The following is an 18501-nucleotide window of genomic DNA, read 5'->3' as shown; positions in this document are numbered from 1 at the left end:
AGACTAGAGTCCTCTGTAAGGAAGAGGAGAACACTGGAGATAGTGGGATCCAGTGGGGGATTCTGGCAAGTGAATCTATATAGCGCGGTGTGAGGAGACAGCTGCTTCACTGATTGGCATGTTGCGAGTGTGCAGGTTCAAGTCAATGACCCCATAAGGGGGCTGCCGTAAAATTAGCCATGGTCAGCATCACGGTTATGCTGATCGGGCCAACCTTGTATGCCAGATGGGGCTACCATGAATATTACTGCCATGCCGATTGGGCCATAGACCATTTGCAGGATAAGCCCAGTGATTCCATTTGCCAGGTGGTGATGCTGTGGAGATTACTGCTGTGCCTATCGGGCAAAACCTTTATGCAGAGTAACATTAGCGGTCCCATATGCAAGGAGGGCCGTCACAATGTACGGCGTAAGGTCAGTGACCCAATAGATCAGTGGGGGGCCACTGGAAAAGTTGCCAAGTTCAAGCAGTGATCTTGTGAGGAGAGTCCACTTTGGTGATGCATGCGGGGTCCAAGCTCTGACTGAGGACTGGAACTGAAGCAACCTACCCACCTCCCCACCACCTGTGGGAAGGATCAGGGGAAATGACCGTTTCGCAAGAGGATGCATTGTGGATGCCCAGCCTCTGCACCTACTGAGCCATGAATGCTACTCACCAACAGCAATAGCTCCTGCTCTCTGTGGACGCTCCAGTCACACCATCCTCGCAGGAGCAGGTAAAACTGATCACAGAACCAGAAGGCCCTAGGGAAACTTGTTCTGCTACATATCACTTTGGGCGCTGAACACTTTAGACTTATCAGAGCTGGACTCCAGGGACTTGGACTACTAGTGGGGGCCTAACCTGAATGTTGCCTATAGTGAATAGGGAACAACCACTACCGCTAGTGAGAGGGAAGTGGGGCTCTGGGACCTGCTTACTGACCAGTAAAGCCCGGACGTCAGGGGGCTGTGTGAATTGTTTGTGTAGGCCTATTTCACTTTGTGTTTGTGTACAAATAATAATTTTGTCACAAAAGAAAGTATTTGTCTGGAAAATCATTTATTGCGGAGTTGTGAGCCTGTACTCACCTCCTGTATCGACCTCCTTCCGAAATGCCTTGAACTGCTTGACCAGCGACATCACTGAGAGTCAAGTGCGGAAGGGGTCACTGGTCCAGTTGCTCAGAACCCATAGTAGGTCGAGCCCCAGGAAATCAGGAGTAAAAGGTCTCAACTTCCACAGTTGGGCCCAGTAACTCTTGCTTGCCCTGTGGTCCACTAAAAAGTGTTCCGACACACTTTAAAACCCTAATTTTAACATATATTGATAGAACGCTCTTCTCTGCCAAACTATGGAACTCACTGACAACTTGAACAGGATATGTATGCAAGCCTCCTCCTCACCCACCTTTCTGAGACCCAAGTGGAAACAGCCACAGTGACATGTCACAACATGATCTGAGCAACATTCTGACCCTCAAACACCACATGTAATTCTTTCCTTATAAACTACCATTCCCTCATACACATCCCATCTAAATATGCAATTACTGGCTTTCAAAACTATGATACAAGATAGCGGTACAGCGATCGCTGAGCCTTCTCCAAGGCGAGGTCGCCCCCACTCCGCTGCTCCTGCCTGCTGCCTGCCTGAGCCTTGCTCCGCTGCCTCGTTGCTGCCTGCCTGAGCCTTGCTCCGCAGCCTCATTGCTGCCTGCCTGAGCCTTTCTCCGCTGCCTCGTTGTTGCTTGCCTGAGCCTTGCTCCGCTGCCTCGCTGCTGCCTTCTGTATTCTTCCCCCTCCTGCTGCCCCACTGCTACCTACGTCGTTTTCCTTTCCCCTCTGCTGCCACTTTCGTTTTTCCCTTTTCTTTTCCCTTCTAATTTGCCTGCTTGCCCTGTGTACCCCTTCCACCCCTCTGCTGCCCTCCCCCCTTCCTTGTATCTCCTCCCGTCCGCCGGACGACCCAGCCGCCGCTGAGCCGCCCTCTGACCCCCTTCCCGCCACAGACCTCTGCCGACTCCGCCCCCCCCGCCCATTGGCCGCCCCGCTCCCGCAACCCAGCTGACCCGCCCTCCCGGCTCCTCTCTTATGACGCCCCCTGAGCGACCGCGTAGCGGACGCGTGCAGCGGGAGCACTGATTAAGCTCCGAAGGTGCGCCAAAGGTAAGCCCGTCTGCGCCCGTCCGAGGACCCCTGGTTCCCGCAGACCCCAACCCACCCGCCGGACCTACGACGCCACCGAACTCTACGCACTCAACGCCGGCCGAATCCCGGGCTGCTACCGGGCCACCCCGAGACGCACCCACGGACCCTTCTGCTGCCATTCCTGCAAGTTCACCTGCATCCGGACCTGCACTACACCTGCATCGATCAAGACAAGCCACAGCAGCAACCACCTCAAGTGCATCCTGCTCAACACCAGCTCCATCCACAGACACGCCGTCGAGCTCTGGAACCTGCTCGACACCACAGCCCCAGATGTCGCCTTCCTCACGGAAACCTGGATGAACGCCTCCTTAGCGCCCGACATCGCCATCGCCATCCCGGACGGCTACAAGATCATCCGGAGGGACCGCGTCAACCAGACTGGAGGAGGCATCGCCATCATCCACAGGAACACCATCCGCATCACGACCAACTCCGACGACACCCTCGCACCTGTCGAACACCTGCACTTCCAGATCCACATCAACCCCAAGACCACCCTCAGAGGCACCCTCATCTACAGACCCCCGGGACCACGCACACAATTCAGCGAAGACATCGCCGACGTCATCAGCCCGCACGCCCTCCTCTCCGCTGACTACATCCTCCTCGGGGAACTCAACTTCCACCTAGAGAACAACAACGACCGCAACACCACCACCCTGCTGGACAACCTCGCCAACCTCGGTCTCAAGCAGCTGGTGACCACCCCCACCCACTACGCCGGACACACACTCGACGCAGTCTTCTCATCCAGCAAGGACATCGCCTTCAGCCACGCCACCGGACTCCACCGGACGGACCACAGCTGCGTCCACTTCAGCTTCAGAAGGACCACGATCCACCACCACCAGCAACAGGGTGCACGCAGAAGCTGGAACAAGATCACAGCCGACCAGCTCGCGACTTCCCTGAGCATGAACCCTCCCACCAGCACAACGAACCCTAACCAGGCGGCCACCAACCTCGCAAAGTGGATCAGCGACTGCGCAGACGACCTCGCCCCCCTGAAGACCCCGCCTAGCAGACCCGGCTTCCTGGTTCCACTCCAGTCACTGGCTAGTGACTTTGAACATTGTCCCCTCTGCTTTCAGGTCTTCAGCTTCCTGGATCCACCCTTGGATCACACCGGACATCTTCCTCCTGGTCACCTGCAGCATCTTTTCTTTCAGGCTCCATAGACTTCGACGCAGAAACCCAACACGACTTCGCAACTATGCACCCGCAGCCCGTGGGTGAGGTAACAAGAGCATTTCGGTGCTCAAGGGTAGATTGACTCTGCTAGTGTCCAGTTTCACAGTCGTTTTAGTCCTAACTAGTCAGAACTGTCCGTACTTACCTTTTTCGTAAACTGTACTGTCCATTGACTTTGTTACGCATCTCGCGTGTGAGTTCACACTCTGCACACGCGTTAAGTGGGCCTCCTATTACTTACCTAAAGTTAGGATAGTGTAGTCCCAGCGATCCTACAGCTTCTGGACAGCTCCATTCCTTCTATCGACTTCCTTATACCACTTGTTTAGTATATGGTTTGTTTCCCCCCCAAGGGCAACATTGTAACTCGTGCAACTTAACGTATTTTTCTTAAGAGTCTTGTCATGTGCTTAGCCCTCTGACCTCATAAAGAGTTCAGAGGTGTATGTTAGTTAATAAATATCTTGTTTATTTTCATAACTACCTGTGTGGTGTCCTTTCATTTGGTATTCAAGGGGTCATATGTGGTAAAACAGCTGGCTTCACATGCCAAACGAGTTTAGCCTAAGACTGCTTTGTCCATGCTACCATTAGGATAGCTGGTCTATAAGGTTGACTTACAACCAATCACCATAAGGGTTGTTTGGACTGATACAAGGTGATCACTAGAACTAGTGAGCATCATATATCAGGCCAACTTCTCACACCAGAGTTGTATGAAAGGCCTTTCTTCCAATTCTTAACGGTCAAAGGATGAGATAAATCATTGTTCATAACAATGTGGCTATAATTTCTGATTCCAATGGCCTACCCAGGAACTCTGGACAAAGCACCCCAATTTTTTTGTCAGTTGTGCATAAAGCAAGAACTGCCCTGCCACCACCTGAACTCCAGTCAGGCCTTCTCAAATGTTTTAGTCGATAGTCTACATTCAGATATTTCAATGTTGAACAGCCTACAACCATGCTGCCCTATATCGCTCCCTTGTTAGTGACTTCAATTCAGAGTTCTTCCATATGAACATGTTGCCATGGAATGGCCTCCTGTTCATGAGGCTTGTAGTTATCCAGGTCCATATGTCTAATAGGGTTTGTGCTCCACTGGACCATCTCTGGCATCAGCATGAACAGACTCAACTCCTTTTCCCCATGCCACCAGGTCAAAAGTCAGTGTCTCATGGTTAGCAGCCGGATCCAACCAATATACTAGGTGCTGCAACTAGGCAGCAAGATCATTTTTCATGTAAGGAAAGCTAGCTGTCTTGTATGATAATTTCAGTAGCTCTAACTGGCATCTAGGTCTCTTATCTTTTCAAACTAGGAAGGTTCCTGTTCCATAAAGATATTATAGGGTGTAAACATTTCAGCTGTACTATCATGTTTATTACTGCTATCATTCTCATTATTGACAATGGGTGGAGGTCAGAAATCAATTTCTTAATCTATTCTAGCATTCTACCTATGTTACAATTCAATAACTTTCTGGCATCTGGCATCATCTGTATGCCCAGATATATGAAGCAGTCGACTTGCCACTCCATTTCCACATCTAGTAGGCCAATCTTAGGTCTCCAGAATAGACTTCCCTCTTGTAACAGTCGTTATTAGAGGCTTTGATTCATAGCCCAGATATCTTCACAAATACATATAATGGCATCAACATGTGCAAAATAAACACTTTGGGAGACAGCAAGTACACCAGTGTGCTATTCACTTATATAGCGACCATGAGTCTGGTCCATCCCATTTGGATAACCCCACCTTGTTAGGTCTCTCCAGAACAGCAATGCCAGAGGCTTCATACCCAGGTCCAACAGCAATGGACCTAATGGCCACATTTGCTTGGCAACCCTCTGGAAATAAACCCTTTATTATGCAAGTCAAAGCGAAGGTTCAAGTTCAAGAATTTGTATAGCGCACTACTCACCCAGAGGGTCTCAAGGCGCTTGGGGAGGGGGTTAATTATTTATCGAATAGCCAGGTTTTAAGTTCTTTTCTGAAGGAGATGTGGTTCTGTGTAAGGCGGAGGTGAGTGGGGAGTGAGTTCCAGGTCTTGGCCGCCAAGTAGGAGAAGGATCTACCACCCATGGTGGATCTTTGGATACGCGGGACTGCGGCGAGGCCTTGATTGGAGGATCTTAGTTGGCGGGTGAGTGTGTAGAAGGATAGTCGAGTGTTGAGGCATTCGGGTCCTAGTTTGTAGAGGGCCTTGTGTGCGTGGGTGAGGAGACTGAATGTTATTCTCTTGTTGACGGGAAGCCAGTAGAGGTCTTTCAGGTGGCCGGTAATGTGATCTTGGCGAGGGATGTCCAAAATGAGTCTCGCCGATGCGTTTTTGATGCGTTGGAGTTTTTTCTGTAATTTGGCTGTAATTCCGGTGTAGAGGGTGTTTCCGTAGTCTAGTCGACTCGTAACCAGTGCGTGGGTGACAGTCTTTCTTGTCTCGGTGGGGATCCAGTGGAAGATTTTTTTGAGCATACGAAGTACGTTGAAGCAGGAGGATGAGACAGCGTTGACTTGTCTGGTCGTCGAGAGGGAGGAGTCTAGGATGAAGCCTAGGTTACGTGCGTGGTCTGTGGGTATGGGTGCGGAGCCCAGATCCGAAGGCCACCATGAGTCGTCCCAGGCAGAGGGGGATGATCCTAGGATGAGCACTTCCGTTTTGTCTGAGTTAAGTTTAAGGCGGCTGTTTTTCATCCATATGGCCACTTCTTTCATGCCTTCGTGAAGATTGGTTTTGGCGGTGTTGGGGTCTTTGGTGAGGGCAAGGATCAGCTGGTGTCGTCAGCGTAGGAGATGATGTTGAGGTTGTGTTGGCGCGCGATGGAAGCGAGTGGACTCATGTAAACGGTGAAGAGGGTGGGACTGAGTGATGATCCTTGTGGTATACCGCAGATGACTTCGGTGGCCTCTGATTTGAATGGGGGGAGGCGGACTCTCTGGTTTCTTCCGGCGAGGAACGAGATGATCCAGTCCAAGGCTTTGCCTTTTATGCCGATGTTGCTGAGGCGTTGTATGAGGGTGCTGTGACAGACAGTGTCGAAGGCGGCGGAGAGGTCGAGTAGAATGAGGGCCACTGTTTCTCCATTGTCCAGTAGTGTTCGGATGTCGTCTGTTGCTGCGATGAGGGCGGTTTCGGTGCTGTGTTTGGCTCGAAAGCCGGATTGTGAGGGATCGAGGGAGTTGTTGGATTCGAGGAAGGCGGCGAGTTGGCTATTGACGGCTTTCTCAATGACTTTGGCCGGGAATGGGAGGAGGGATATGGGGCTGTAGTTTTTAAGTTCAGAGGGGTCTGCTGTGGGTTTCTTCAGGAGGGCGCTGACTTCGGCATGTTTCCAACTTTCTGGGAAGGTAGCAGAGTTGAAGGAGCAGTTGATGACATCACGGAGATGGGGTGCAATGATGGAGTCTGCTTTGTTGTAGATGTGGTGGGGGACATGGGTCGGTTGGCGAGCCAGAGTGGATGGAATTCATTAGGCGGATGGTGTCTTCAGTGGTGATTGGGTTCCAGGCGCTGAGGTTGTTAGAGGTCGGTTTAGGTTCTGAGGGGGGTGGAGAGGATTGTTCGTTGGAACGGTTTTCGAAGCTGTTATGTATGTCGGCAATTTTGTTGTAGAAGAAGGAGGATAACGAGTCGCAGAGGTCTTGGGAGGGAGTGATGTCGTTGGAGGCTGCGGTGGGGTTGGTGAGTTCTTTGACGATGTTGAATAGTTCCTTGCTGTTATGGGCGTTGTTGTCGAGTCGATTCTTGAATGCTGATTTCTTGGTGGATCGGATCAGCTGGGGGTGTTTGCGGGTGGCTGACTTGAAGGTGGTCTTGTTGTCGGTGGTTGGGTTTTTTCTCCATGTTTTCTCGAGAGTACGGCATAGCTTCTTGGATTTCTTAAGGTCATCGTTGAACCAGGGGGCCTTTTTGTTGTCTTGTTTGGTGTGATGGTTTTTCAAGGGTGCTAATTCGTCAGCGCTGTGAGTGATCCATTGTTTGAATTTGATGGCAGCTTGGTTTGGGTCCAATGAGAGGGCGGGTGGGTTCTGGTTGAGCGATGTGAGGAGTTGGTCGGTGGTGATTTTGTTCCATTTTCTCCGGGGGATAGGTTGTGGGGGGGTTGTGGGTCGAGGTGGTTTTGTAGCTGAAGTGAACACAAAAGTGGTCAGTCCAATGGAGAGCTGTGGTGTGATCGAAGGAGATGTGTTTGCTGGAGGTGAAGATTGGGTCGAGCGTATGTCCGGCTACATGGGTGGGGGTGTCAACAAGTTGTTTGAGGCTGAGATTGGCCAGGTTGTCAAGAAGGGTGGTGGTGTTGCTGTCGTTTTTCTTTTCCAGGTGGAAGTTGAGGTCTCCTAGTAGAATGTAGTTCTCGGAGGCGAGGGCATGTGGACTGATGAAGTCAGTGATGACTTCGCTGAATTGTTTACGGGTTCCTGGAGGCCTGTAGATGAGGGTGCCTCTGAGTGTGGTCCTAGGGTCGGTGTGGATCTGGAAGTGGAGGTGTTCGGCGGTTGTAAGGTTATCGTCGGAGCTGGTCGTGATTTGGATGGTGTTCTTATGGACGATGGCGATGCCTCCTCCTGTTTGGACGGTCCGGTCTTTCCGGATGATCTTGTAATTGTCCGGGATGGCAATGGCGATGTCGGGTGTTGATGATGCGTTTATCCATGTTTCAGTAAGGAAGGCGACGTCCGGTGATGTAGTGTCGAGTAGGTCCCAGAGTTCAGTGGCATGTCTGTGGACCGAGCGGGTGTTCAGCAGGATGCACTTCAGGTGGTTAGAGTCGGAGCTGTGTTTGGGGTTAGTGGATGTGGTATGGGTCTTATCGCTGGTAAATTTGCAGGAGCGGCAGGCGAAGGGACCGTGGGTACGTCCCGGGGCAGCTTCGTAGCATTGTGGTGTGTGTCCGGGGTTAAGGGCGAGGAGAGTTGCGGCATCATACGTGAAGCGAGTGGTCTAGGTAAGGCGGGGACCAGGGGGTCTGGCGCTGGGCGCGGTCCAGGCGCGGACGGGCGTAGACGGGCTTACCTTTGGCGCACCTTCGGCGCGCATGGGGCGCGACCGCTGCACGTGAACGCTGCGCAAAAATGCATCTGTCATATGCGGATAGTGGAGGGGAGGGGCGAGGGAGGAGCAGCTGGGAGGTGGGAGGCGGGGTGGAGAGCCGTGGAGGGAAGGCAAAACAACAACAACAAGCAAACTAAAATGGCAGTCAGCCAAAGGCGATGCAGGGTTGGGGCACAAAGATGGTGAAACGCTGAAAAAAATGATACAGTCAGGCACACAGTGACAATAAAGGCAGCGTAGGTTACAAGAGCGTTGCAGCGCGCTATGGGCGACTCGCGGTGATATGCTAATTAGTAATATGTAACAGAGCAGGTTTAAAGGCGATATAAGGCGATCTGGCGTACGATGCTGGTTATAATATAATTATTGAGTCTACAATGCAGGCGGTGGGCTAGTTATAACGATACCAATCTGGAGTCAGGTCAGGGAGGCAGCGTGATGAGGAAGCGACTGTGTCTGAGGGAATCAGGCAGTTTGTAGTGTGAAAATGTATGTAATGTAGTCAAGTAAAACAAATGAGAAAAGAATGTTCATACAGTATGTGACATCATATGCTATTTAAAGAAAGTAACAAGGGACTTGCAGTAACAAGGTCCCATTTGTGCTTGGTCCCAGCAGGTTGTGTAAGACTAGTATAATAAAGGACTAAAGCTTTGGGAAAGTCGCTTGGATGATACACGTGTTGGCTCAGTCTCTTTTGCAAGAAGCCTTTAACTTGTACTTATGCCTGTGTATTTCCTGTGGGAAGTCTTCAATCTGTACAAATACCTTCTTATTGCATCAATAAAAAAACATCTTGTGACGCTCTCAATGGCATACGGCTACAAGACCACAGTATTGGTCCTGTTCATTTACTTTTTCTAGTGTTATCACAGTTGGATTTCTTACGGACTTTCTAGGATTTTTGCAATGCTTTGTTCATATCGAAACTGGGAAAACAAAGCCAAAACTCTTTTCCAGAGTGGATGATAAATCAACTATTATGGTGTGCTCTGGACCACACTGATATAACTTTTATATAAAAGTGCAGCATCAACAAAGATCTGTAGAGCATGCACACGGTAGGGTTCTTTTGGGGTTTCAAGACCACCACTATCAAAGCTTCTCTCATTTTGTTTGGGAATCTGTCTTTTTCGTATGCTTCTAGGGATAACGCATGTGATTAAGGCCAGTTTCTGTAGTTCAGTAGGGATACAGGCCAGGAGACTTGTACCCAAACATTTATTTAAGCAAGGAGCTTTCCTAACTAGAGAACTTCACACCACAGATGCTGCCTATCGGACGTGTAACACAACTTGTCCAGGGCAATGCAAAGTTCGCTTATGTCAGAGGTCAAACTTCTCTACCATCTGGTCTGACTGCTGTGCCACCGCCAACTCAAAATCAGCTTATAATGGTCCACCTTAGATATACTGCATTTCAGTTTGAGCAGCACCCTGTATGCTTGATCTATTGATACGCCTCCCAATACCTTATTACTTGCATCCCACTGAATTCCACACATCAAGGGGTCAACCCCTCAATGTGCATTAAGTAGTTTATCCCTTACCATTTGTCTAAACCCCAGGTCTTTCACGGTTTCCAGATGTAACCTCCATGGAGGTACCATCGGACAATACTCCTCTAGGAGTATGTAAAGGTCCGCAGGGAATGAATAGATACAACCTTGTCTAAATTCTCAGAATTCATGCATTGGTGTACCATATATCGGTCAGTCTACTATAGGGACTGGTGGAGTTAGAAAAAGGAATAATACAACCTTGCCAGGTGGTGTTACTGTCAAATATTAATTAAGTGAAACTAGGAAATAGTACCTTTCCTATGCTTTGTCATTGTGGAGTCATTTCTTTTTATGTCTGAGGGGTCATATCAAGTGTGTTTCAGATTATACAGCAGGTCTCTGGCCCATATCATAAGCAAGTTTGCATATGAAGATACCAGTTTGTAGAGCTAGGGGAAAAATGTTAAGTCTGGAATTGTTGGTGCATACACACTTAACAGACCTATATCATGGTCATTCAGCAGACCTACAATTAAAACACATTGCTGGTTTTGATTTCCTGACTTTGTAGGGAGACCCAGTTGCGGCCGATAAGTTTTGGAGGGAGGGGGAAGACGGGACACACACAACCAAACATAACACTTACAGCCATGCATACACACATGCACGCACGCACACAGACACATCCATTCACAACACTTGTTACTAAACATTCATACATACATACACGCACACACCAAACATAATTTTTAAAATAAAAACACACACTTACCTGCATCCAGCGCTGCCTCTGAGGTTTCGGAAGGCTTGATACTGCTGCCTTCCCTCATTGGCTGACTGAGGGAAGGCAGCAGTCCCAACATCATCACAGTTTGGGATGGAGTCAGTGAGACTGCTGACCTCACCCTACTCTGTGATGAAGTGTCACTGATTGACACTCGCCCCTGGGTGCTTCAGGGCTTAATACTGAAGCACCCAAGGGCGAGGCAATCAGTGACGCTACACCTCATCACTGATACATACACGCACGCACCAAACTAAGGGGCTCATTAGGATCGCGGGCGGACTTGCGTCCGCCCGCGACCCCAGAGTAGGAGGGAACCTCCGCATGGCCTGCGGAGTTCCCTCCTGTGAAATTAGGATGTGACCCCCACCCTGGCGGTCCCATCCTCTATTTTTACCATTGCGGCGGGTGCGGCTTCAAGCTGCACCCGCAGCAATGGTAAAAATGCATTCATTGCATTTGTATGCAGAAAGCGGCAGGCACCGTGTGGTGCCTGCCGATTTCTGCATACAAATGCAGGGGGGGTACCATAGGTACCCCCCATGTGCACCCCCCACACCCCCTTCACCCAGGGGGCCCGCAACAGGCCCCTGCAGTGAAGTTCCACATGCTTTTCCACGGCGGAAAACCCGCCGCGGAAAAGCATGTTTTAAATCCCATCCTAATATGGATGGCGGTGTCTGAGAGACACCGCCACCATATTAGAGCTTTTCAGCCGCGGTTGTAAGCCAACCGCGGCGGAAAAGCAGCGGACTGAAACCAGGACCCACCAGCCATCCTAATGTGGCGGTGGGTCTTTGGTGGGTTCGCAGCGGATTTTCCGCATCCTCCGGGCCGGCGGTGGCTTCCGCCGGCCCAGAGGATGCGGAAAATCCGCTATCCTAATGAGCCCCATAATTTAAAAAAAAAAAACACACACTTACCTGCATCCAGCGCTGCCTCTGAGGTTTCGGAAGGCTTGATACTGGTGCCTTCCCTCATTGGCTGACTGAGGGAAGGCAGCAGTCCCAACACCATCACAGTTTGGGATGGAGTCAGTGAGACTGCTGACCTCACCCTACTCTGTGATGAAGTGTCACTGATTGGCACTCGCCCCTGGGTGCTTCAGGGCTTAATACTGAAGCACCCAAGTGCGAGGCAATCAGTGACGCTACACCTCATCACTGAGGGGAGGGCATCGGGGACCTTTGCTGAGCTGAGGACATCACACCCACAGGAGCTGGGGCTGCCTCAGCCCAGCAAAGTTCAGCTCAGGCAGCCAGGAGCATGCCTGACCTGAAAATGAACAGTGTCTGTCAGGCTGACCTTTGTGCAGCCTGACAGACACTGTTCGTAAGGGGCAAAAGGTGGAGGGGCGTGGCCCTTCAGATCCAATGACCTCACCCTCTATCCACATAAACACCCCTCTGGATTAGGAGGAGTTGTTCGCAAAAAAATAACTTTCCTCTTTATTTTTACATAGTTTATCAATTTCAAATTGTATTAAATGTGTCTCTTGGAGAAAGTCAACCGTAAAATGTCTGAGCTTAATACATCAAAATACCTTCTTTTAGAATCATTCATTCAGCCACCGGACATTCCTGCTCATCAGCCAACCATTCACCACAACTTCAACACTCATTTTCACTACCAGCGTCGATTGAAACACAACCCTAGTTTCTTTCATGAACTTGGAAGAGCAGACAACAATCCCAACCACTGTTACCAAGCACAAACTCGATGTTCATAATCTAAGAGAGGAATTTGGACAGCCAACTTCTCCCTCTAATGGCTGACACTCCACTCCCCCCAAAAAAGTACAAAAGGTATTATACTGAACCATCGAAGTGTAGAAACAGATGTGGGGGACTGCAACTCACAGCACCTACAGGCTTTGTGAAATGGTATTTCCCAATTTTAGGCTTATTTTCATGGCCCTTAAATCAAAATATAAAGCAGGTATCCCACATTCCTTTGATTCCTCAAATTGTCAGGTAGATAATGCAGATTTAAATGTTTTACATAAGTAAGCAATATCACGCATTTTGCATCTCCCACTGAAAGTAGTTTACTGCTGTAGTGCTTCTTTTGAATTTTTTAATTATTAATACAGTGATATCACAACTAAATCAATTATGGAGAACACCGCCATAAAAACACCTAGGCTGGGGATTGCCTGAAAATAAAACAAGTAGCTGAAAAAAGAAAAAAAAGGACAGGTCCTGGAAGTTAATTTTCTATGTCTACTGTAATTGAACAAAAAAAGAGTGTCAAAGGGTGGGTCGCACAAAAAAACCAGAGGAAAAAGGTAAGTCAACAAAGCAATGTGCAGTATCAGGGTATTTGTGGAGGAGGTAAGGAGCAAAAGGGCACAGGAGCAAGGTGAAGTAAAAAAGAGACTCTGGTGGAGAGTATGAAGATGTGAAGGGAGAACAAAGAAGATGGTATGAGCACTAAACATAGGTGGAAGGGTGCGAGGGTAGAGCATCAAAACATAAGGAAAAGGACAGCAGGAGCAGGGGTTCGGCAAGGGTGAAATTGCGCTGGGTGGATGGTAACTTCCCCTTCCCCAAAACTAAAGTCAGAAAAAAAGCAGGAAAAAGGGGATGCATAGTTACTGCCTGAAAAGACATCCAAAAATAAAACAAGGAAAACAAACCGTCTGAAAGTAAATTTAACCAGGAAGAGCTTTCCAACTGCTTAGTTTTCCATTCCGGTGAACGCCATTCGAAATTGAAAAAAGCATTTATATACCTTGTGCAGTATTAGAGTACAGAGAATATCCTTCGAGAAATGTAGAAAGGCTAGTCAGACAGGATTATGAACTAATCTTGCAACTTTAAAGTAAAACATTTTACCTTCTGAAAAGAACCTTACATACATGAAGGTATCTGAAGTTACTTTTATTGAATTCCTCATAACACGAATGGCAGGGAGGCAGGCTAACTGCAACTGACGCACCCTTTTGAATTTAAACATGCCAATCCACACACTGTGATGCATGCACATTCTAAGACACACATACAATTCCAGTTAAGAAACATCTCCCCCTTTATGCATTCCACATATACAAATATTCATAACTAAAACATTTAGATTAATGCAAATTGATAAAGGCATTCTGAATCACATATTACAAAAATAAAATATGCAAAATAAAACTAACTTCATGGAAACTATATAAGCACAAACCAAATCCTATCTCATACCATTCCGACCTATAAAAAATAAAATATATATATATATATGTATATATATTTTTCTGTCCAAAAGGTTGCCCTTGTAGGATTCGCCACTCCGGCAGAAGTAACTGCACAAAAAGCCACAGGCGGGAAAGAAACAGCATGCCCCCGAGCCTTAATTACAATGCCATACGCGTTTCGAGCTATGTGGTAAGCTCTTGTTCACTGGCTGGTTGAAATGACGGGAACAGGTGATTTTGGAACCAATTATTTATTCAAATATTCTGTCACGGCCGTGCCTGGTCGCGGATTTGCCCCACCGCGGTGCAGCGGGTCCGGATTGCTCGAACATTTGGGCGTTTTCTGGAAGGCAGAGGGCCTAAACTACAGTGGATACTGGGAAGGTCTATGGTGATGCCGCTGGTGCCTTTACCCAACCGGGTTTGTAAATAAAGGATGTTTTTCGGGACAGCGCACTTGCCATCAAGAACCTGATTCATGTCACGGCATTTGCACGGACTACCTTATCCAGAATGCCTGGTGGAAACGCCCACTGGGGCGTGACAGAATATTTGAATAAATAATTGGTTCCAAAATCACCTGTTCCCGTCATTTCAACCAGCCAGTGAACAAGAGCTTACCACATAGCTCGAAACGCGTATGGCATTGTAATTAAGGCTCGGGGGCATGCTGTTTTTCCCGCCTGTGGCTTTTTGTGCAGTTACTTCTGCCGGAGTGGCGAATCCTACAAGGGCAACCTTTTGGACAGAAAAATATATATATATATATATATATATATATATATACACACACACAATGATTTTCATAATTGATAATCCTGTAACTTGACAGGAAGTCATTGCTCTCTGGATGATCTTCTCGAAACATCAGCCAGAATCTGATTCTAGTGAGGGACATCCAACTAGAACCAATTTTTGCTCATTGCCTCTCCATCCTTACACTGACACTTCAAGTTGTCTCCATAAACAACTGATATTCGTTTTTTGTTCCAACACCTTCATCATCCAGCGTCATAGAAACAGTTCCCACTCTTCCAAAACTGGAGAAACAACCCCTTCACTTTATAGACTGTGATTTCCTGACCTTTACGTTATCGCCCACCTCCACTAAAATTAAACTTCTAGGAACCTCCTTGACATATTTATCATGAGCTTCCTTTCTTTTTTCACTCACACCTTGCATGGTCTCTACAGATGGTACCTCCTTATTCATCCAAATTCAGTTCATTTTAGAACCCGGTACTCTTCCTTTCATTATTCCAAAAGGAGAAACCTTGGTTTCTGAATTAGTTGTAGTGTGAATTGCCCATGGAAGATTCGTCTCTTCCAACATCCAATTTCATCCACTCACTAAGGATAACTGAATGCTTTCCTTAATTACCCTGTTACAACATTCAACCAAACCATTGCTTCTGGGATGATACAGAGACGTGGAGATATGTGCTAACTTCAATTTAATTATTTAAATAATGCTTATTAAAAATAGGATGTGCAGAATAATTTATATTTTAAAATGAAGTATGTATAATGCCAACAATTGTAGTAGGCAACCATGATTTAGACCTATAGGCTTGTAATCTGGTAAAGAGGCCTGGATTTCATATTAACTTTACATATGTAAAGATACTATTTTTACGTGATGGCCCATTAACACTAAAATGCATATTTTTCAGTTTAACCGACCGTTGTCCAAGTGTTATTTCTTCTTTTGTTGCTGACGTTGCAGTTTCGGAAGCTGTTGTTTATTAGTTCATGAATGGACATTTGTTGTATTGGACAATTGATAGTGAGGTGGTGATAGTGAGATTAGGATGACAGGCATGATGATTCATGAAAAGAAGATTTCTGAAACAAAAAAGGATCTGCCGCAACATTCGAGGACACATGGTTAAAAGACGATTGTACTCTGGTGTGAACATGGGCAGTAGACCTGTTCCCAGGAGCCTGCTGAAATCTTATTGGTGAACATGAAGAAGAAAGAATGTTCATGCTGCAACATCAAAAAAATGTATATTAGTGTGTGTTCCTAGAGTTAGGCAGCTTCTACCAACCTTTAGTCCAGAGTAGATTGATTCTTCGACCACTGCTGTTCAGAGAGCACATAAGGTGTTCCTTTTTGCTGACTCTCTGAGAGGAGACTGCACTGAATTTCTTGGATCTCTCTTTATGGGAAGTCTTAGTTATTTCTTGGTCGGTTGTTATTTGAGCTGGGAATACTTTCCAACGTATTTTGCTGAAGCTTTAGGATTATGCCCCATTCTCTCATCAAAACCAGTCATAGGAATCGGAGCTGAAATCTTAAATCCCTTTCACATTTATCTTAAATAAGCTTAGGAAAGTTTCTTTATAGAACACCCTAGTTGTATTGATGCTTTGTTTGATTTACTAAATTGACTCACATTCTTACTTAATATTGGTCAATTTAGTTAACCTTTAATGATGAAAATAGGAGACTAATAATTCAACCAAATAATGAATTACAAAAACATTTAAAATAAAACCCTTTAGCTCAACTTAATCCTCTTTATTGACTGAACAAAATTAATGATAATTGCTAATGATTTATGCTGAAATTTAATATTTTTTGGGGGGCTAATCAGAAGGCACGGACCAAAGGCGTGATTTGGCGTGCCTTAAGGTTTATCCTTTTCACTCTCCAAACACTCTAAACAAGAGTTAGGCAGTAACGTTGGGCCTTTGCAAATTAGTACAAGGTTTTATTCTCTTATTGTAATTTCACAGTGGGATCCCTAATGCACTTAAACGGGGCTTTTCTCTTGGCCATATTTTTTTTATCTCTTCTAGGCGTTATCCGAATTGCCTTTTTATCTAATTGATATATTTCTTATTAATGATTTAAGAAATGTATTTAGTGCATTTTTTACATGTATTCAAACTTGAAGATTTATACTGAATGCATTTGCACTTTAATGATTGTAATAAGTTAATGTATTATTTCCATTAACTCCATTTTCCAACTCTGTACTGTACGTACGCACTTGCACTTTTATGGTCGAGAATACCGAACGCACTTGCACTTTTATGGTCGAGAATACCGAAATAAAGTTTGAATGAGTGTGAAAGTACTCCATGTGCATCGGAAAAACAATTACCCTAAGTCCACCAATTGGTAGAATGTGAAAACAGCACCTGTATTTCCTCTATTGCGACTAAAAAGAAGTAGAAAGCTGATCTCTATCAATCCTAAAGCATATCCCGGAAATCAAGTTCATCCAGGGCCAAGGCATGGGTGTGAAAACTATTCAATGCTCAATCTGTTTTCTGACACCACAAATAGATTCACATCACCTGGTTTTTGTGATAAAGCCACTGAACAAAATAAGGATCAGCAACAAACTTTGTAAAACGTGAGCCATATTTGGGTCCATTTAAAATTTGGCAAATTGTACAAATAAGTAATAAATCACACATACCACTGTTTGACCGGTAAATTGTATGTAATTTCTTGCCAATGCCTTTGGGCCTCATAGTCGCCGTACATTGGTGGTTTCCCTGCACCTAGCAAGAAAAAGAAGACAAAAACAGTAGCACCTTAGTTTTAATTTACCCTGTGAGTACGTAGATATGGGATTATTTCTAACATTACTGCTTTACAATAATCATTTATCTATTTATTTCATAAAACAATTTTTGAGGTCTGTTATCATAGCAGCCACAATGCAGTGGCGGTATGTCCAGATTCCAGATTATATTATTATGCTCACTTCTGGAGTTGCATTGCACCAGTTCTGGACACATTTCTGTTAAATCCATTTGCATCCGATTAGTGATTCCACAGCTGTGAGTGCGTCCCACAGCGTAACATTTAAAACGGTCTCTCTCTCGTAGACTAATAAAACCGGACTTTTGGATTTTAACTGCGCTTCTGGCAAGTTATTCTTAATAGTAGCCATATTCAGTTGCAACTATTGGTACATCGTGGGTTTGTGTAATTTCAGCAGCATTATATATGTGATTTTCGTGCATGTCATTGTATTGTTTTGCCTCCGAAGACTCAATTTCTTTACCATTGTGTATTTATTTGTAGGGCCACTGCATGCTTACAGTGCATGTCACAGAGTAGCTTCATACCACGAGGTCTATACATTTGTTTGACCACTAAGTACTTGTCGGACCACCTCGTACTTCACAAAATTCTTTCACATCTGAAGGTTCATTTATTGATCTGATCACTGCGTATTTATTTGCTTGACCACATCGTATTCCACAATGCATGTTTTGTCAATGTTCTGTAGGTCTTGAAATGTATAGTGATTCTCCTGAGATACTGGAGGGTTGAAATGAGATTGTCAATACAGTGTTTATATGTATTTAACCACAGTGTTGATGAATCCTTATTCTGTCCCCTGGTTTGTGGTGTCCCAAAATGCATATGGGTATGGACGGAGTGTCTGGATACTCTTAATAGAAAATATTCAATTACAAACATTTTTATGGTTCTTCGCAGAAGGAAGCGCATAACGAATTATATCGGAGACAAGATTTGCTGAAAGTGAAAATGTGGATTTTCCTAGATTGTGGCAACTCGTACTAGAGCTGTGCACCTTGTGGCACATTCTACAGTATAGAA

At 46.3% G+C, this 18501-nt stretch overlaps 1 protein-coding gene across 1 annotated transcript in view; it reads right to left on the bottom strand.

Annotated features, from left to right (window-relative positions):
- The window catches only part of ALG6 (ALG6 alpha-1,3-glucosyltransferase), a 336619-nt gene that overhangs the window by 229341 nt on the left and 88777 nt on the right, over positions 1–18501 (bottom strand). The window contains exon 2 of the mRNA XM_086953531.1: positions 17345–17429. Coding sequence (XP_086809657.1) covers positions 17345–17429 — 85 coding nt within the window. The remainder of the gene's footprint in view (positions 1–17344; positions 17430–18501) is intronic.

The sequence above is a fragment of the Lissotriton vulgaris genome, chromosome 1_1 (genome assembly GCF_964263255.1).
Source record: "Lissotriton vulgaris chromosome 1_1, aLisVul1.2, whole genome shotgun sequence".
Classification (NCBI taxonomy): domain Eukaryota; kingdom Metazoa; phylum Chordata; class Amphibia; order Caudata; family Salamandridae; genus Lissotriton; species Lissotriton vulgaris.
Note: the sequence above shows the minus strand (reverse complement) of the source record. Positions and strands in the feature narration are given on the sequence as shown.